The 20,202-nt window shown below is 49.4% G+C and overlaps 1 protein-coding gene across 2 annotated transcripts; it reads right to left on the reverse strand.

Moving 5' to 3' along the window:
- Positions 1 to 13,123: 13,123 nt before the first annotated feature.
- On the reverse strand, positions 13,124 to 20,059 carry CKB (creatine kinase, brain). Of its 2 annotated transcripts, XM_010012123.1 has the most exons (8): positions 20,022 to 20,059; positions 19,231 to 19,385; positions 18,611 to 18,765; positions 17,656 to 17,788; positions 16,581 to 16,752; positions 14,937 to 15,060; positions 14,058 to 14,247; positions 13,124 to 13,490 (listed from the first exon to the last, which is right to left on the reverse strand). In XM_010012123.1, exons 1-8 carry the CDS (start codon positions 20,057 to 20,059, stop codon positions 13,312 to 13,314), a joined length of 1,146 nt encoding a protein of 381 aa, XP_010010425.1. In that variant the 3' UTR covers positions 13,124 to 13,311. The 2 variants fall into 2 exon arrangements, with proteins under 2 accessions (XP_010010425.1, XP_010010426.1); XM_010012124.1 differs by lacking the exon at positions 20,022 to 20,059 and having other exon boundaries at positions 19,231 to 19,418.
- Between the last annotated feature and the right edge of the window lie 143 nt (positions 20,060 to 20,202).

Raw genomic sequence — 20,202 nt, forward strand, 5'->3', positions numbered from 1 at the left:
TTTGCTGTGTAAGTGCAAAGCAGAAGAGGAGACACCCCTGGTCCTGATGGTGACTACCCAAGCTGCAGTACCTGACATTCATGCTCATACCAAGCTGAAAGGAGAACTAAGTAACAGTCTCGTCTCTGAGGGGTGTCTCACACTTACTCTGGCTTCTGGTGCAAGGGCAAAGGGCTGAGGTATGAGCAGCCTGTGCAGCAAAGCTCCTCTCTCACGGCTTGAGAGGACCTCTGCCAGCTCTCCGGTGAGCAGCTTGTGCCCATTCAGAAATCAGTGTATGCACAAAGAGGATGTGGTCACCAGCAAATCTGAGCTTCCAAACCAGTTCCTCTGTTTGTAGCGCAGCAAGCTGCCTGTGCTTGTGTGCTGCTGTACAGTTCACTGTTGAGCCTAAAGGGTGCATGGCCTCCTTTCCCTGTGTTTCTGGGGCACACAGCAAAGGAAATGAGGTGTTAAACCCAGTAGGAGATAGAAGACAGCCCTGCTCAGCCTTGATGCCATTGGAGACAAAAAGGCCTGCCAGCAATCCCACTCACCAGCTGCTGTGTGGAAAATCCTGGAGTAGGCTGAGATTCAGGAAAAAGGTATTAAAATGTGTCATTGTGGGTGATGGGGGTCCCTAACTAGGCCACCTCCTGAAGCAGGAGACTGAGCAGAAGTGGGGCCGAGTCCAGAAGAGGAAAGGCTGGAGTGATCTCATCTCTGCTTCTATTCTATTTTCAAGGAGGTAGAATAGACCAATGGATTTGAAAACGGAGCAGCAGCAGCAGCTCCCTTCCTCACCACCCTCCTCCCAGGCATTGCTGGAGTTTGGGTCAGTTTTCAGGACAGTCACTTGTTCTTCCTCCTCCCTGCCTAGTGCTTTGCAGCAGGGACCGTCCTCTTGCTGCACCCCTCTGGGGCAGTCCACATGCAATCAGTGCAGGGTCACCAGCAGCACTTGCAGCAGGGGTCCGGCCTGGCAGGTACGGGCGAGTACTCACAACAAACAGGCTCACCCGCTGGCACGTCCTCCTCCAGTTACAGTGTCCCACAGGAGAGCACCCTCGCCTGCTGCCGTACTGCACTGTGCCACAGCAGCCGTGGCTGGTAGGATGGGTGCAGGACAGAGCTGAGCTGGAGGGTGAAGGACAAAGCACTGCCTAATCATAGCAAAAAGCCTCTTCCTGTCTCAGCTGGTTTCATTTCCCTATTTTGGCCTGAATCCAGGCTGGGTTGGGGCCAGGACACTTCCTAGCCCTGGTTTCTCGTCTGGTTGCTAGACCAACTTCTCCTTCGGCTGTCTGGATGTTCTTCTGCTGGCCACTCCTCAGAAGGACCTTCTGCACGGCCTGGGCTCACCCCTGTGTGAAAGAGGAAGGGAAGGTCCTGGCCTCACACACGGGGAGTGGCGCAGCTTGTGCAAGTGTCTGTCACAAGGCAGGAAGAGTAGGAGTCAGGCTTTCCCGAGCCCCAAGTTGGATCTCTTTCTGGCCACCGTGATTAGTGTGGGTTAAGCTGACATGTAGGACAACAAAAGCTCCCTGTTGGTGGATGTAAGTGGAGTAGTTTGAGAAGGTCCCAGGTTTTCTTCTCAGCAAAGTACACCAGTAATTTTTCACAGTGCTGTGAGAAATTGGCTGAAATTTTCTCTCCCAGAGAAGGGAAGAGAAAGGGATTCAAAGCATCCAAAGGCACTGTCAGGAGGAACTTTGAGCTGGAGCTATAGTCGTGTGGCTCAACAAAGTATGAGGAGGCATCGACCCCATGGTCTTATGTCCTGCATACAAGCTCCTGCTGTCAGCTGGACCAGAGATGTTCTGTGCACATCCCAGGGAGGCAGCTGGGTGATGTAAGCTCAAGTCTCCCTGGGTGGGTAACTGTGACCGTCTCACCGCCACTGAAGCTGTTTGAGAACCCCTTAGCCTGCAGCAATCCAGAAGAACCTTGAGCGCTGGCTCTCGCTTAGACTGTCGTGTGCTTTTTCACCCTTTCTCCCTTGGCAGAGCAGGAGGAAAGCCACGCTCCGGTTTGGTGCTAGCAGGAGCATCACCACTTTCCCCCTGCCCCAACCTGAGCAGTGCCTGGGCTGGCTGCCGGCAGGCCCACCTCCCGCCATGGCCATGATCACAGCCACAGCCCTGGCTCTCTTGAGCAGCTCCTCCCCACGTGTGACGTGCTGCAGGCAATGTCCCAGGAGCATCCAAGGGAAGGAGCACTTGCTACCAGGAAGGACTGGTCTCTTAGATGCCTTTTGAAGCCTCTGTGCCTCAGGAGCAGGCAGGGCTGAAGTAATGTGTTCCCACAGCAGGAACATGCCGGAAGTCTGGAGGCAAAACAGCTATGGAAATAATAACAACAGTGGCAATCAGAGTAGTCAGAGTAAGGGGGGATTGAGCTCAACACAAAGACAATGCATCAGCTGAAGCAGGCATCTGTTTCCGTGGAAAAAGTCATTTGCTGCTGTGATGAGCCTGTGCCTGTCCTTGCCTTTGCGGAACTGGGAGGAGGGGAAAGCAGGAAGGATGGAGGTGGCTCAGCCCGCTGGCAGCCAGACCTGGCTGCTGAAGGCAAAACTTGATGCCATGGTGCGCTCTTTTCCTTGCTCACCTCTCCCAGACAACATCAGCTGTTGTGAACATTTGGGCCAACCTGAACCTCAGTGGGGTGAACACGTCATCAGAAGCCCTAATGGTTTGCAGGAAACATGATGTCAGGTTTGGTGGGCCCCTGTTCAGCTCGGTGGGCTCTGAGGTAGGGACCATCTGTGGTTTAAAACTGTTAGCCCCAAACTGCAGCAGCTCGTGGTGGCCCTAGGTTTGTGGCCTGCAGATGGATGGTCTGGAAATACAGTTCCAAAGGCAAGTGGAAGCCTGCCCACAGCCTGCTGTTGTGGAGTCAGCCTGGGTTTGGAGAGCAATGCAGCTGGAGGTCACCAAATCCTGGGCGGTGAAGGAATGAGCCCTGTGTGTTGGCACCATCTGGTCATAGCCGGTGGTGGTGGCAGTCTTCACGTCCCTGAGCCCAGCCCAAATCCAGCTGGATGCTGGGGATCCCAGTGGCAGGCGCGCTCGTGTGCCATGACCCCCCTCACTGCTAGCAGCGCCCTCCCCAGCTGCCCGCTTGTGTCTGGTGGGCACTCTCCTGACGTGCCCACCACCCGTGGTGGAGGTGGTTCTGCAGGGTGGACCTGGCGATGTTCAGGCTCAGAAAGCATCACTCGGACCTGCAGGTCCTGCCGGCCCCCACCCTGGGGAGCTGCCCCATGGAAGCACGACCCAAGCAGTGGGATGGGGGCTCACTCCTCAGGAGCTGTGAGCTCTGCTGCAAGCAGCCCTGGCTGTAACAGCAACTCCCGGCTGTGTTTCAGAGCCTACACAAAACCATGAGCACCCCAAAACAGACCTGTGCTCCTAATGAGACTTGCCGAGGATTTCTGCTGCTGGGCTGCAGCTTCCAGCCTGCGCGAGCACCAGCCCAGCTGGAGATCAAACAATATCCTTTAATAGGAACAGACAGGCACCCATTTCTAGCGCGGGGAGAGAAGAGCATTCCCCATTCAGAGCTCACACGCAGGCAGTGCGAGGACCGCGGGGGGACCGGGATGCCCTGATTTGGAAGTCTCCTGCTTGACCCGGCTGCTCAGAAGGCGGCTGTTCCTGCACTTGGGCCAAGGGAGGCTTTTTGTTTAGCAGATTCTTCCCCTGCTCAGTGCAGTGGGGAAGCTGAAAGATGCCAGAGCGTGCTTCTGGTCTCTGCCAAATGCAACTGTGACCTACCATAGGTACGGAGTTACCACCAGCTTGTCAGAGCCTCCTCAGCACACGGGGCCGGGGCTTCCTGGTGCTCCAGCCCTTGCCCCAGTTAGATAGAGCTTGCTAGACCAGGGGCAGCTCTCCATCCTGTGCCTCACAGCCTTGCCTTGCTCCTCGAAGGCTGCTCCCTGGTCCTGCCTGGGGGAGTCCCCACAAAGGGGGCTGCTGAAATGCTCGACAGCGTAAACAGGAGCTGCCTTTAAAAACAAGCTGAGGAAACGGCCGAGCTGGAGGGCATTGCTCCGGTTTCCATGAGAACGAGGGAATGCAGCCTCCGGGGCCTCCTCTTTCCCACCCTACTTGCACCCTGCAAGGAGATTTCTCCCCAGCTCTTCCCTGCTTTTACTCCCTTACCTTACTGGGGCTCCTTTGGGTGGACCCTCACTGCGGTCCCTATTCCCTGCACCTACTCCTGCTACGTCCAAGCCCTACAAGCCTTCCTGGGGCAGCAAAGCCCCATCCCACCAGCACCCTGGGGTTCAGGGCACAAGGGATCGCACACCCCAAAATGGCCAAAGCCTGGAGGACAAAGCCCAGCTGCTGAAACAAGGAGTTGGGGGGCTGTGGATGGTGAGTCAGCCAAATCTATTGCAGGGTTTTATTGTACCAGCACTTGGTTTGGCACAAGGGTCTCCCCTGAGCTGTGTTGGAGGGTGACATCCCCTATTGTACCTTTCCACACTGGTGGGAGGTGACCTGTGGGGGTCCAGGGTCTCTGGCTGCCAGTGGACCATGAGGCTCTTCACCTCATAATGTGCTTTTATAGTCTTTTTTTTTCCCATTCTGAAGAGAAATTCTTCAGGAGAGGCACAAGGGAGAGGAAAGGTTGAGCTCTCTCAAGACCTTCGTGCTTTATTTTTACTTCTGTTGTTGTTGTTGGGTTTTTTTAATCTTGAGGAAGGAACATACTAAAAGGGGCATAAATAAAACCCAGCTAAGCTGAGACAAAAATACTTGGTTGAAATCCTCGCCCAGGGCTGTGAGTGAGTTTGTACGTGAGAAAGACACTCAGCCAGGGGAGGATGCCGCAACTCAATGAGAATTTGTTTTTTTCTACATTCCCTCTGCAGAACAAGCAGAGCGACTGAGTTAACCCTCAACTCTGAAGAGGCTGAGCTGGAAGGCAGATGACCATGTCAAAGAGCCACCTTGACTGTCCTGTCCCCAGCCTCAGCAATGCTGCTTCCTCCACACCGTGAAACGTGGCTAACGATACTCTCTGAGGGCCGGCTAAAAGCCTGCATGATACTTTGCTAAATATGGCATCGTACAAACACTAAGTACTGATAGAACTGAGCCTGGTGTAAGCTGATGAGGTGTTCTTGTTCCCTTTTCCAAGCCAGAGTTTGGGTTTCATGCTGTTGCTGCCCTCAAAGTTTCCTTCTCCTGGGTTAGCATCATGTCCCCTCGTCTGGGAGGGTGGCAGAGGGCTTTTCTACCTTGGAGAGGAGAGAAAATACTGCCAAGCTTTCAGCTGCTTCTAAAATATGTTTTAGCTGCATGTTTCTTGCAGAGTGTAAGTGCCATTGCTTAAAATAAATATGTGTGTATTTAATTTTCTTATCTTATTTTCTGAGGATCCTACAGTCTTACTGCAGCTTGATAACAGCCTCACCATAGGTCACCTTTTCTGAGAGGCTCATTCCCAGGTCCCACAAAAGTTCATTTGGAATCTGCATCCACTCAGCCATGGCCACCATATCCGTGGTGCCAGCATGAGCACAGGCTGCCGCCACGGCCATCCACAATTCCCTCTGCCGGCACTGCAGGGCTCTTCCCAGTGGGGTGGAAGGGCAAGACAGAACATGTTGAGAAACAGCACACAGAGAATTAAGTGCCAAGTTCAAAGATTAGTGGTTGGCTTATTAAGTTTTCCCCTAAGCTCAGTATTAGGTAATGCTAAATGACCCACACAGAAATCAGAAGGGACGACTAATAAAGGTTTAATGGTGTATGTTTGTGTTTGAAAGTGTCATGGGATTACGAGCGATGGCAAACAACAAAGTGTTTCCCCCCCCTTGCTGAGGCGCACTCGAAGATGTTTCTTAGTACCTCAAAATAGTTTCACCTTTCTTCCCAGGTTTGTGATTCTTTTTAATAACTGTCCCCATGCTCACTGAGCCGCAAATAGCTCCTGGGTTTATAAATGTATTTCACTGTTTCTCTAGATCTTTTTGCTGTGTTTATTCCAAATCCCGTTTAGGTAATCCAATATGCGTTTCTGATGGTCTCTGCTCAGGGCTTGCTGAAAGTGAATAAACTGAGCTGAAAGGCACATCAGCTCTTAAACGACGAGATGATGGCTCTCCAGAGGAGTTGTTCTTGGTGGAGGCTTCACTTTGGAACTAAGCTTTATGAAAAGATCCCAGCGTGGCCATGTCAATGGCAAGCAAAATGGAAATTATGTCAAAAGAGCAGGACAGTGCGCAGGTACCCCAGGAAGGTAAAAGCTGAAAGGGCACATAGAATAACTGCAAAGACATGTCATTACTGGCTGTGACACTGATTATATTTGGGAGAGACACACTGGCCATCTCCTGTCTTATGCCTCTTCAGGGGCTCCAGCTTACCCACCGCTTGGTGTCATTGCTCATAAACACTGCTCGAGGCCTCACCCTTTATTCCTTGTGAGGAAAAACAAAATACAACTTTTGTCTGCTTTTAAAACTGCATTTTATGCTGCATGCAAGGCTCTTCCCAGCCTGTGTTCAGGGGTGTCCCCCCAAGCACTAGGACCACCCCAATCAATTCAAAGGCGTTTCAAGGGGAGCAGGGGGGGGGCTGTGGGGAAGGGTGCTCAACCCCTGGAGGCTTCCTGGTCCCCTCAGGAGAGGTAAAGGACATGGCAACTTTCCCAGGGCTGCACCCTGAAACATGCAACCCTGTTGCAAACCACAGGGTTCATTGCAAATAAAAACCACCAAAAAAAAAAGTCCAGACCACCAAGTGACAGGAAACAGAGAGGTTATGGCTCCAGGTTGGCCAGTCACCCCCTTGCTGTCTGCGAGGTTAGCTCAGCCTTTTCCCTGGATGAGCCCTCAACCCTGCCCCACATCACAGCACCCCACAGAATGAGTAAGTCAGAGCAAGCACTCAGGTGAGATGCCCGGTGGGCAGTGTGGCTGTTGCACAAGGGTGGCTGGTGCTCACAGCCAAGCTGCTGCATTAGGGTGCTTCTCACACAGCCCTGCAGAGAGCCGGCTGGTGCAACCCCTACTGCCTCTCCTCCAAGATGCTATCAGCCTGACTGCCTTCCACGTCAGTGCAGTCAGGAGGTGCCTTGCACTGAGAAATGATCTGTATGGTCACAGGTGGCCAGGGACGCTGGCCAGGACACAGCCTTTTGGGACATCACTGTAATGGGGCAGCGCACCCTACCCCAGCGCTTACCTCCTGCTGCTGGGATGAAGCTTCAGCAGAGGTTGGTGAGGAGGAAGGCTGGACCTTCCGTGATGCCGTGAGAGCTGGTGCAGGCTGGGAATCAGCCTTTGGAGAGCCGCAGCCAGATGGGGATGTGCCCAAGCAGCCAGTGGGCACTGAGGCTGAGCGCCAGGGCGGCTGGGTCCATCGCAATCCTCTTTTCATGCACATTCCCACGAGTATCTCTGGAGCCATCTCTCCCCGGACAAGTCCCAGCTTGGAGGCTGTTACAGAAGCAATCCAATATGATGGTGTCCTGATGCCCTTTGCTGAACACATGGAGCAGTGCAGTCCATGGCCCTCCCGGTGTCCATTCCCACCGGAGACCTCTCATGCCCATCTGGACATCTCCAGTCACTCGCTCCCGGCACGGCCCTCCGGATCGGCCTCACCAGCACGGGACGCCTGTGCCGGGTTCCCGGTCCTCGCAGGCACGCTCTGCTCTCAGCCCGGGAACGCCGTCAGCCCAAGTGGGGACTCGTAATGATTCAGGGAATGTGACCACAGCCACGGAAGGAGACGGGCCGGTCCCTGTGGGCAGGCTGCATGGATGCAGCCTGGCACATGCTCACTGGAACACCAGCCCTCCTGCCCCAGGGTACTTCACCACCCAGTGCCCTAAAGCTGTCTTGTTTGCATCTCACTGCTGTGCTCGCCTCCAGCTCGGCCCTGGCCAGCCGGGCCTGCCAAGCAGAAGACATCCCCTCCATGCTGAAGCCAGTGCACAACCCCATCAGCTCCCACTGGCTGGCACTAGCCCTGAACTTGCTGTCTGGTTTCCCTCCAGTTTTGCTGCACTTTGAACACACAGCAGCATTTGAACTGCAAACAGCCGCTATTTACGCCCCAACAAAACCGTTCTCAGTGTTATGTGCTAAGCACCCTGCCAGACCAGGATAAAGAACATGGGGTTTCACTTGTGTTAATTCACTTATTTTCCAGTCTCATTCATTCCCAAGTAATCCAAGAAAACTTTGCTGTGCTCAAGTACTACCGTCAAAGACCATCACAATAAGTCACTGCAGAAATATAAGCCGACACTTCCAAGGTCTCCTCCACATGGGTTATTCTCTGTTTTACTCTCTGGTCGTCAGTAATGGATATAGAATGAGCAGAACTTTGCACCCACCTGTACTGATCATGGTGACAAGACGAGATCTTTACAGAGATCCAGGGCTTGCACATGTATCTGTCAAATTAATCTTCAATTCTGGTTTTATTCTGAAATTGCATTATAGAATGCTCTGGGTTTCCCAAGCCATATTTTTAGCTGAAGCTTTTCACACTCATTTAAAACCTCAGTGTTCACATTTTTCTATTAATTTCCCAGGTGTTGAGCATGGGACATTTTGCCCTTTGAAAGCTTATATATAAACACATATATAAAAATATACTTGTGTATATATAAATACAAATACATATATGTGTGATTTCTTACAGTCTTACTCACTGGCTGGAGGAGGAAAACCAAACTCTTGGGTAGGTTTGGATGCTTCTCTGTTTATTTTTACCCTGTCTGGTAACGCAGATTTCCCCGTTAATTGTCAATCCCAGTCTGAGCCCATGCTGCCAGTATAATTCCTAGACCCACGCTGTGGGTGCGGTAGGTACAGCTTCTCACCTGGCAGTGAGCACTGAGCCTGGCTCCATGCAGCATTTGGACAGAAAGAGATGCTCTTTCCAAAGGCAGAGGGGAGACACCCATACCTTCATGTACGAACACTCTGCAGCCCAAGGGCAGCCCTTGCCATTGGGCCTCCCATGCGGTGCCCAGCAGCTCGATGCGGTGGTGCAGACATGCTATGGGGCTGGGAACCCAGGGCAGGTCGTGTCTCAGGAGCTGGCCAGGGTTTCTGTGTAAGAAAATAAAACCTAACACATCAAAACCAGGGGAAGAGGGTCAGGCCATGCAAGAGACCTGGTTCTGATTAGCCTCTCATCTCAACAGCTTAGGCTATGGCTTAGGCCTGGCTCCTCCTTCACTGGGGACAAATAAAACCCACCAAAGCCCTATGCTGGTGGAGAAGTGCCCTGTCCCACCACGCTGGAGCAAATGGTCGCCCAGGCTGTTCCCAGCTTTGTAACTATGGTACGTCAGGCGAGTGGGAAGGCAGACCAGCCGTAGCAGCCAAAGGAGCCTGCTGGCCTGCTGCTTCCCCAGGGGGAAAAGCAAAGCAAACAGGAGATGAAAAGGCTGTGATGCCGTCTCCATTCTCAGACGGGTGCCCTGCCCACCACGCTACCACAGTCTGTGTGTGGGAGGGTGGAGGAAAAAAACAGATTAAATAAAATCACTCCAACTCTCCTGCTCAAGCAATTCCACATTGCGTAAAAACGTGGTAATGTTCATCTGAGGACAGGCTGGAGCCTAAACCTCCTCCCTCCCAGATGGGTGCTGGAGGTGTTAGGCAACAGCACCTTCCCTTTTATTCTCGGCCTAGTGGTGGATTAATACACACTGGCCGAAATGGAAAGCTGGAAGACAGCCTTGCCCTGGCCTCGGCTGTGGCTGAGCCGAGCCAAGCTGAGCCAAGCGAGGATCCCTGGCAGAGGGCAGGACTTGAGCAGCAGCCTCCTGCAGCCCGGGCAGGGCTCACACGGGCATCCAGCAGATAAACCCACCGTGCTCCATACTTTGGTTTTGTGAGAGGAGTCACACAGCTTGGCCACCACGTCCAGAAGCAGGAAACCCCTGGAGCACATGGATCTCTTGGGAAGCAGCTGTCCTGTTCCCTCACTTGGCTGGGGGCACAAGGGAGCATGCGGGGAGCTTGACCACTTCACTCAGGCCTGGGAGCTTCCCACGGCATGGCAGCATGCCCAGCATCAATGCCACAATGCTGAGCTTACCACCATCCTTTGTGTGGCTTAGTCCACAAGCGGGTGAAAGGCTATGAATAATTTTCCAGTAGATAGCACGGAAGTGGAATAAGGAGCATTTATGGGCAGTCTACTGCCAGGAAGTGCAATGCGAGAGGTAAATGCATTCCCAGGCAGCTTGATTTCTTGAATAAGGACGTGCTGCCTGTGCCCTGCACGCCGAGAGGGAAGGGGACTGCGCGGGGTGGCTGCTGGCAGCGCTGGCACTGCCCTCCATGGGCATCACCCTCCATGGGCATCGCAGTGCAGGCTGGGAGCGAGGCAACTGCTTCCTGAGGAAGACAGGAATACTCAGGAAGAAGAAAAAGGCAACAACAAAAAGAAATTCCCCTTGGAAATGTTATCAAACCAGTGCATGTTTCGAGCGGTGGGCCAGCAGTGGAGGGATGACATGCCAGCCTGTGGGAGCACGGTATATGAAAGCAGTGAAAGAGCACAACACAACAAAGCCCCTCTAGCAGCTGGCAGAGCTGTTACTCTGCCGGGCAGTGGGTCGACAGTGGTGATCGCTGCTTCCGAACCTCTGACTGAGAGGTTCAGCTGAAGAGAGAGGCAACGTGTGCCTGCACAGCCCAAAGTGCTTCCCAGCCCCTCTCCTCCCTGGCCCACACCCGCACACCGTCAGCACTTTTTTGGCCAGCGGAGGAGCCGGTGCAGTGCTCCAGGCTGGGTGAGGAACGAGGCGAGCACCGCTGGGTGTGATGTGGTGCATGAGCTCACCCATCCAGAGGGCTCTGCCGGCCACGCCAGCTCCCGCGTCCTTCTCGAAAACTACATGACACAGGTGGCTCCGCCAGCAAGGGTAATAGCAGCTCCCCTGTACAGAGCACAGCAGTGACTGGTGACCTCCCTCCTTCCCTTGATTTAAGGCCCAGGCACCCTGACCCACAGCAGCCTGCCATTGCCCAGGTGTACGAGGCATGAGCGAGCGGCCGCTCTGTGCGTCCTGCTTCGTACAGCTGCAGTATCTGAGGGCACAACGGTGAGTAATGCTGAGAACCAAACCAAAGCCTTTAAGGTGAGGGGGTGGGAGGTTTAATTTCTCTCCATCACAGGTTTTTAGCGAGTCCCAGCTGTGTCCAGCCTTTTGTCATGACATGTTCATTCTCTGGAATATTGTCAATTGTTTTGTAGGAGCTGAAACAAAAGCACTGTCGTGTTAGTCCTTGTGGCTGCAACAGCAGGGAACACAGCAAAGGTGGTGGTGGGTGGGAAAGAAAACCAATTAAAGGGAAATATTTTCTAGTTGGATGCAAGCATTAAAGACTGGATTGCTGCTTTGGCCGTCATTTTTTAGCCAGCTACAGGTCCTATCTCAAACTGCAGGGACCCAGGGGCTAAAACAAGACAGAGAGATATAGCAGCTCCGATGGGCTAAGGACATACAGGAAACAAGATGCAGAGGGAGAAAGATGTTTTTATTATTCCAGATGATTAATTTCATTATTCTAGCTGATATAGCTAGAAAAAAATAGACAAGTTTTCAGGCAGCTCCTTCTGTTGGGTAATTGCCTTGAGTGCAGTAACAACGCCCTGTTCAGGAGAGGCACCACTAATTGAACACCCTCTGATTACAAGATGCAGAACCAGCTATTTGTCAAGCATCTGGGAACAGTGACAAGCACAGCGAGGGGGATCTGAAGAATATACAGAACCAACTGGTTGTCTCTTGCACCAATTTCCCTATCCCTCACAAGCCTCAAACAGAAAAATCCCTGTGCTAATTCACTCAAATACAGGATCATCACCCAGCACCAAACTAAACTCTTACATGTGATCTCCTCTCCCTCCCCAGTTAACCGAATCAAGTAGAAAGCTATATTTAAAATAAAAATTAAAATCTCATCTGAGATGTTCTCTTGGCTTTTCCCTCACCACCAAAATTTAATCAGCTTACCCCAGCTGGAGTCATCACTTCAGCAAAGCGACAGCCTGCAATCAGCCTTTGAAATACCACAGCCTTTACAAAAGAAAGCTTCAGTTTTTGACACAAACCTATATAAAGCCGCATGCTGTGAAGCTATGCATCAACCTTTCATCATGCTCCCGCTATAAAAGGTTTCAGCAGTGGGTAGAGCTGTTGAGCAGGTGCTATCTGCTTCCCAGGTTGCACGAGCTGCAAAAGCTGCTGTTACTAAGGGTCCACTGCTCCTACCTCTCAGTACTTCTAGAAAATGCTGCTCTTGTACATTAATAATGTGATGCTTCCACACAGCAAGCACACATGTACACCAATTACAGCCATTCTGGAGAAGAGACCTACTTGACACAACACTGTAAGCTCACACCCAGAGGACAGCCTGAGCTTGTAAGCCCAACCATTTAGCACGCTTTAATTGACTATGCTGCTCGTTTTTAGGTTCATGGAACTGGTGCACAGCCCAACAAGTCAGATAAGAAATCTACTTATCTGATATTTTCCTGTAACTGTCAGCTTACATGCCCCATCTCTTCCCTAGCTGAGGTGAAACCACTTTTACAGCATAAACTTAATCTAAGTTTCACCTCTCTCCTTACCCCCAAAACCCAGCAATTAGTTGTTTGTACCAACTCTCTCTGCACATCCCTAGGTTAAACATGTGATCTTTTCCCCACAAGCTAGCTCAGTGTCAGTATTATTATGGGCTAGTCTGACCTCACAGCACTGCCCTGCAACTCCAGGAGGACCTGTCTGAATCAGTAGCCCTTTGTACCCAGGTCTGGCTCCCCTCCCTTACAGGAGTCAGCCTGGCTCACTGTAGGCAGGATAATGACAATTTACAGTTACCATGAGCAGATGCACAAGTCAAAGCCTTGGAGGTAGGGCATGTTTGCTGTGACTCATGTTTAACACTAGTTCTCAAGTTTACACCAACTACAATCAAGTTAAATGTTCATTTTTGACACTGCCTTAACCATATTTCAGCTCAAGTAGACTGCAGCAGCACAGCCAGGAAGACGTGCTAGCACACAAAACCAGCCCATCTAGCAAAACCAAGAAAACTAAGTCCCTTAAATCTCAAGGACATTCAGTTAACACATCTAAGACATCTCAGGCCAAAACAACAGTTTATTTAATTTTCAGCAACATCTCAACCATCAAAAAAATAAACTCTAACACAGATGGATGGAAGACTTCTCTACAGTGTAACTAAGTGGGCTCTGAACCCAGGGGTTTGAACTGGAGTGATATTTTATTATTCATCCAATAAGTTAGGAAGCGTGAGAATAAAGTGCTTCATTTCTGAGCTGGCATGAGGTCATCAATGGACTGGCCTTTTTCAAGGCATTTTTCCATTTCAATGAGCAGCTTCACACCATCCACCACCATCTGCACCAGCTCCACCTCAGAGAAGCCAAGACGATCAGCATTGGAGACATCAAACACTCCTCCAACAGCAGCTGTGTCCACACCACCTGGAGCAAGAGACAGAGTTAGTACACTGACCACAGCTAGAGCAGGCAAGTCGACCTTTCTTCCCTCACTAGCCTGACAAAGGAACACAGCAAGGCAACCCTCTGCAAGTGCCACTGCTGCTGCCTCCTGCATGCAGGGAGATAAAGCTGCACATGACCGCCAACATGAGCCACCCAGCATGCCATTAGGCCAGCTCTTTATTCTTTTAACCTGTGGTCAGAAGTACCCACTTGTAGCCATTTCCTAGCCAGAAGTTAAACCAGGATTCCCACCCCTGCTTACAACAGAACAGCTGCCACCAGCTCCACCTTATCTAATACTAAGAATACCACATACAGAACATACACAGACAGCCAGATACAGTAAGGACTACACAGTGCACCTGCATCCCCACCTCCTCCAGGATACAATTTTAAGGCTTGGTTCTCTCCATGCGCTTTACAATGGTACCTTTCGAATGGTCTGGCAGGCACTGCCAGTGCAAACCATGACACTGCTCTGACCGTAGTCAGGCTTTTGCTGCTGTCTTAGCACAACCTGCCTAGGACATCACTATGACCTCTCACCTGTGCCTCGTTTCTGCAGCCGAAGCCTCTTGAGGACTTCTCCAAACTTCTCATGTTTCCCAAGGTTTGGTATCTTGATGTGCACACCAGCACGGAGCCCTGTTCCAAGGTTGGATGGGCAGGTCAGGATGTAGCCCAAGTGTGGATTCCACATGAACTCGTGGTTTTTGGACTTGAAGAGATTTTCTATCTATAGAGAGAACGGACATTTAGATATTGTTCACTGCATGAAGGATGTAGGTCATCCATTAGTGCTCATTTACAGCTTCAGTTACATAGCAACAGCCACAACAGTTTGAACAGCTATTTACACCAGTCACATAAGCTCCCTCCACTGGGAAAGAAGGACCACCAACAAGTGGCTTTTAAGGCCCTTGCTCCTAGCAGTGAGACAGGCTAAGTTTAAACTACACTACAAAATCTCAAGTCACTATCTGCTGGGAAGCTTGATTTAGTACATATCCAGCTGGCACATCTGTTTGGATTAGGCAAGAGGCTATCAAGACTAGGAGCTGAGAAAAGAGTTCAGCCTAGGAACTGCAGCCCAGATTTGTCCATCCACGTTCAAGCAATTTCTTCTCCTACCCAGGGTGCCTCAATGCTCGGTTTCTAAAGCCATGCAGAAATCTCTAAGTTTAAACACTTGGATGAGAGTGCCATATCAGAGGACATATTCTAGACTTCATAGCCACAACGCTTCACCAATTTAAGTGCTCCAGATCCCTCACAGCTCTGGATCTCATCAGGGTGTTCCCAGAGACCCAGGTTATGAAGCATCACTATGCAGGACTCCAAAGGGGGCTTTCAGAGTCTGCATTTTCAGCTCTAACCAGAGTAACATGTAACATTTAAACCTACATTCAGGCAATATTGATTTACCTGTGTTAGCCCAGTACAGAAGCGGGTAAATACTTCCTTCATGTTGCCACCTTTCTGCATGGAAATAACTCTAAGGTGATCCTCCTCATTGATCCAAACAAGGAAGGTCTTGTTATCATTGTGCCTAGGAAACAAGGTAAACAACTTATCTGTCCCACCTGACATTTTCAAGGTAATTGTAATAGCACCAAATTACTCATCATTGCAGCTTTTATTTTGAGAGGCTCACTCAGTTGCTTCTTCCAAGAAATTTTTGTCCATGCGGGACCTAACCGAGTTAAGCTAGTAGTTTTCATCCTGTTCTTTTCAAGAGGTAGTTTGAATTGGTCTGTACCTGAACAGGCCAGAATGAGTAAGAATATGAGGTGAGCCAGTCTTGACACTAAAACCCAGTCATCCCCTTAACTCACTTGTGGCCCAAGTTCACAAATGTAAAGGATTTCCCCTGTCCGGCAGAGTTTGCAGGAGGGTGATCATTACAGACTGAGGCAGCCCTGTACAGTGATGTTCATAATGACACCACGTTGACAATGTTTAACAAAGCCTTTTACCAGAATTTTGTCAGATTTTGTAAAACTGAACTTTGTACCTTAACAGAAAACTAAGTTGAGTTTTCACTATTAGTTTTTGGTCATGGCTCTTCAGATATATTACAAAAACCTCTGAACATCATTGTCTCCTCTTGTCCTAGCTTGCAGCTGTCAGCAAGCACTATCATCAATATTTATCATGCTGATAATTTCTCAGCTTGATTAGGATCAAAAATTAACTATACCTGAGGAAAGTTATTTATGCAGGCAACACCGAGACTTCACATTTCAAGCTTGTAGATTAGTCATGCTCAGGTGACAGCACTATCTAGTGCTGGCAATCTGCAGGTAGATGATGCAATCTTAAAGGTGACCTACAGAAACAAAGTGTGCTTCCTCTGCATTGTATTCCTAATGCAGCTACAGTAATAAGATTGGAGTATTCCAGCTGATAAAAACCTAGCCCTTAGCTTACAAGGGAGCAAGTTAATTACGTTGCAGATGCTCCTGAGGTGCAGAATTTTATGTAGGTGACCTATATCTGATAAGCAGAATCCCTCCATTCCACACCTCTGCATCAGTCAACTCATGTCACCAAATATATCTGGGGCCAAGAAGAGAAATCTTACCAGTAGTCTGTTATCCCTGAGTTTCTGCAAGCAGAAGTGATGAGACTACAAGGGAACAGCTATGTATTCAGTATCAAGTCTGAACTAAGCCAATGCTATGGCTTACTACCACAAGCTACTCTAACCTTCTGGGACAGGAACTGAATGTAGCAGCACATCTATTCCTCTGTAAGTGATCTACTTTCTTAACCTACCTCAATTATTGCCTGGTGTTTCACTAACCTGTGCTGGATGGGTAGGCTCTAGTTATAGGCTAGCAAACCTGCCTTTGTTCCTACCAGCCCAACATGAGGCACGGTAACACTTGTCTAAATTCTGCTGGTTCAGATGCAACTTCCCCAGAGGATACCACACAAGTTTCTCGTTAGATTCAGTAACATGAGCTCAGAAGCTGCCATTTTGCCCACAGTACAAGCCATAACTGAAACGGCAAGATTTTTGTTTGCAGGGACTTCACACAACTCCTCCCTTCCAGACATACTCACCAGATACCTCTGGCATCAGGCCAATCTCGTGCCATCCCAGATGCCAACAGAAGAGGAGAAACTGGCTTGTCAAACAAGAAGTGATCATCAATCAGCTGCTGCTGCTGTGCATCAGTCATGCTCTTCAGAGCATAGTACGTGCCCTGGAGATCACCTTCCAGGCTACCCAGAGCTGAAAGAGAGTCACTTTTAGGATGGGACCAAAGATGCTAGACATCCTTAGTGCTTTAGAGACCATAAACAATGTATGGCAATGTCTGATCTGCTGGGTTTGATTCTTCCCTTGTTTTCATGTGGAACGGCAATGCCTTTGTGGCATTACAGAACTTAAAGCAGCATCAGATGATTTGTCTGCACCTTCCAGGCTTAAACAAGTAGTCTTTGTTCCCTTACATACAGTATAGGATCATTACTGCTGCTTAACTGTAGGAGTGACAAGACCAAGGAGAATCAAGGTCATGAATATAACAAACAGCATTATTCTAGTCAAGGACTGTTACCCTGCCCTTGAGAGATTCTGGAACAACTTACACTCTCAGTCTCCAGAACTGCACCTTGAGTGTATCCTTTCCTCTCAACAGAAAACATTGGGAGGCAATAGAAAAAACCTGCAGCTGAGGAGTTTCACTGAGAAGGAGGGCTCACTCCAGTCAATTGCACATTTGGAGCAAGACTACACCTCTAAGCAAGCTGAATGTTAATGGAAGTCAATTAAAAGCAGCCACAAAATACTGCAACCATGACTCAAGCCCTGAAGTTGCTACATGCCTGTTATATTTCAGGTTTGAGCCATGATGAACCAACCTCTTTCCCCACACACATAGACAAAAGCTTTCAAGATCAGCAAAGGTCAACCTAATACAGCTCAACTTCCCTCTGACATACGTTCTTGCTCTCAGCCATGAGCTGCAATGCTGAGGCAGCTGTAATGTAGTAAGCCTTCTTCAGGGAAGGCTCCATGTTCACATCAAATCTTGAGGGAGGCAGCTTTTGCCAACTGCCTCCGTTTTCAAACTGCAAACATCTCTTGTGCAAAGGACATTATATTCCCTGCTGCCTCCAGTTTTCACTTTACCTTCAACGGAGAGCTTTTCAATAGCCCGCCTCTCTCCTCGACTGCAGTGCGGGGGAAGACAGAATCCACGGATGCTTCTACCAGTTCTGACACGGGAACTTAGCACATAATTCGGGTCCAGATCATCACCTCCCTACAAGATTAGGAAACCAGTGAGTACAACCCTGTTGTCAAGATACCTACCCTAAAATACATGTTGCTGCCATGTGTTGAAACATGCACCTTATACCAGAGATATTGACTACCTGGCCTCCAAGCATGCATCTTACTTCATGACTCTTTTCTTCAGCATTAGCTCAAGTATCTGTTTAACAATGCTTGTTCTGAGGCTAAGGCTACAGATACCAAGTAGTGCTAGAAAATTTTATGTCCATTTCAAATTACGGTCTGGGCTTCTGTCATCTCATCAGATCTGCAATCTAGAGGCATCAACATGAAGTAAACCCTTGTTCAATTAGGTGTTTACTCTTGCAAATGAGAATTACTGACTACTGTCATCCAAAGTCTTAAGATGACCTATGGCTAGCCAATCAACACAGCATTAGGAATTCCGGGAGTCTACAGTAACATTTGAAATCCATAAAATGGGCAAAAATTCTTACTTGTAGCCATAGCAATGTCTATTCCGAAGTATGAGACCACCAGGTGATAAATTTAAGATCCAAGATCAGAGGGTGTTTTATGACAGTCCCTGACTCCAAGGACATTGTGGTTTAAAGCTTGACTACTACAGGCCAGAGTTCATGGAAACACATATTGACTATGTTTGGCAGAACTGACACTGCAGCAGCACACCAAGCAAGCTCGTAAGTCTGACTGCACTGGACACGCAGCCTGTAGGTATGTCCTGGGTGAAATTGGGGGACAGAGCCTGAGAAACCAGTTTAGGCAGCTGCCAACAACTTTACCCAGTCCTCAGACCAGCAGGCATCAGTAATTGATCAGAAGTTTGTACCTGCAGGTTATCAGCGTTCAGGTCGGTCTTGTGCTGATCAGTTGGTTTGTAGCCACCATGCCTGTCTTCAATAACTGGATCAAAGAGTTCCTTAAACACCTCATAGGATTCTTCATCACCAGCTACGCATCCTACTGTCATTATGAAGGGATGGCCTGGAGTAAAATCAGAAGAGCCAAGTATGGGTGATGTTTGGCTGTATTCCAGTGTAGCACTAACCAGGCAAGTTCTGTAGTGGCAGGCCTAGTCACTTAGAAACGCACCCCTACATAAACACATTTGGAGAGACCCTACATTTTACACTTCAGCCAGTCAGTCAAATGCAGCGCTATGGAAACCCATAGCTGTTGCCATTAAGTCACACTCATTTGTCAGGCTTGGTTTAGGACAAATTCGCACAGCATATCCAGTTTCATTAACTAATTTAGACCGCTTTTTGTCTTAGCAATCATGCTCTGCTGTACGCAAGCATGCTTCAATGTTTGTTTCTTCTGCTACAGAGCTGCATTTCTGTGGTCTGCTCATGAACACCACCTCCACAAAATTAGTTTTAAGTCACCGTATTCAAAAGCACCAGTTATTTCAGCTGGCTCACACACAATATTCTCAATGCATTTTACCAGGATTATCAACCCCAGTCTGAATGACATCATCCAGGGTGAAGCCACTGGGCGTGACTCTGTCTCTCAGTTTCTTGTATAAATCCGGGGTTAGAACTTTAGCCATGTGGTTGTTGTGGGTGCTCAGGTCCGGATACTCCTCATCAGGAGGCAGTCTCTGATTATTTAGTTGGGCCATTTTGATATTGCTAGAGTAAAAATAAATACTGTAATGTTAACATGTAAACACATCTGTTCCCCGTTTTTCATAGAAGTGCTAAAGAACATCACATAACCAGTTTGGAACAGAATCAGACCAGAACAGCCAGGTAAGCCAACTTTTTTTTTTTTTCCCCATTGTGTTATAATTAGAATGCATTTGGGGTTTGGGTTGGTTTTTGGTTTTACCTCTTTTCTGATTAAAAGTATTTAGCAGAGCAGTTACATAACTGAAGTGTTGAAATCGGTATGTCAGATCACAGCAAGCAACATGGCTTGATAGAACAAGGCCCCTTTTAACCAGCCACATATTTAGAGCCGTCTTTCAGTGCTTTACAAGATTTGCCTCTCAGCAGCTCAAGAGCTTTGGGTGCCATTGTCAAGAAGCACTTCCAGTAAGGAGGGAGAACAGATCATCATTATGCAGATCTAACGGTCCCCCGCTGTCAACCCCAGTCTGGATAACATCATCCAGCGTAAATCCATTGGGAGTCTGCTTATCCCTCAACTTCTTGTACAGGTCCAGGGTGAGCACCTTGGCCATGTGATTGTTGTGAGCAGTCAGGTCAGGGAACTCATCATTGGCCGAGAACTTCATCTTCAGGAGATTGTGGGTGTTTGAGAAAGGCATGTCTGACCCTACCCGCAGTCACTGGGGAGAAAAAGGGGAAGCCTATCACCGGGGGCTTGGCAGGCTCCGGACCGCCCGGGGGAGGCCAGGCGCCCAGGCAAGGTCACCTTGGCTGTCATTCCGCCCGTGCCTTTCACACCTTT

Source organism: Nestor notabilis, unplaced genomic scaffold (genome assembly GCF_000696875.1).
Source record: "Nestor notabilis isolate BGI_N333 unplaced genomic scaffold, ASM69687v1 scaffold14523, whole genome shotgun sequence".
NCBI lineage: Eukaryota > Metazoa > Chordata > Aves > Psittaciformes > Psittacidae > Nestor > Nestor notabilis.

What these genes read in the sequence shown, in the direction of transcription:
- CKB (XM_010012123.1), bottom strand. Translation starts at nt 20,059, where the DNA reads ATGCCTTTCTCAAACACCCACAATCTCCTGAAGATGAA. An exon ending in GACTGGGGTTGATAATCCTG is followed by an intron (nt 18,766 to 19,230) that starts GTAAAATGCATT and finishes ATTTTACTCCAG; the next exon opens with GCCATCCCTTCATAATGACA. An exon ending in TGAACGCTGATAACCTGCAG is followed by an intron (nt 17,789 to 18,610) that starts GTACAAACTTCT and finishes CTAATCTTGTAG; the next exon opens with GGAGGTGATGATCTGGACCC.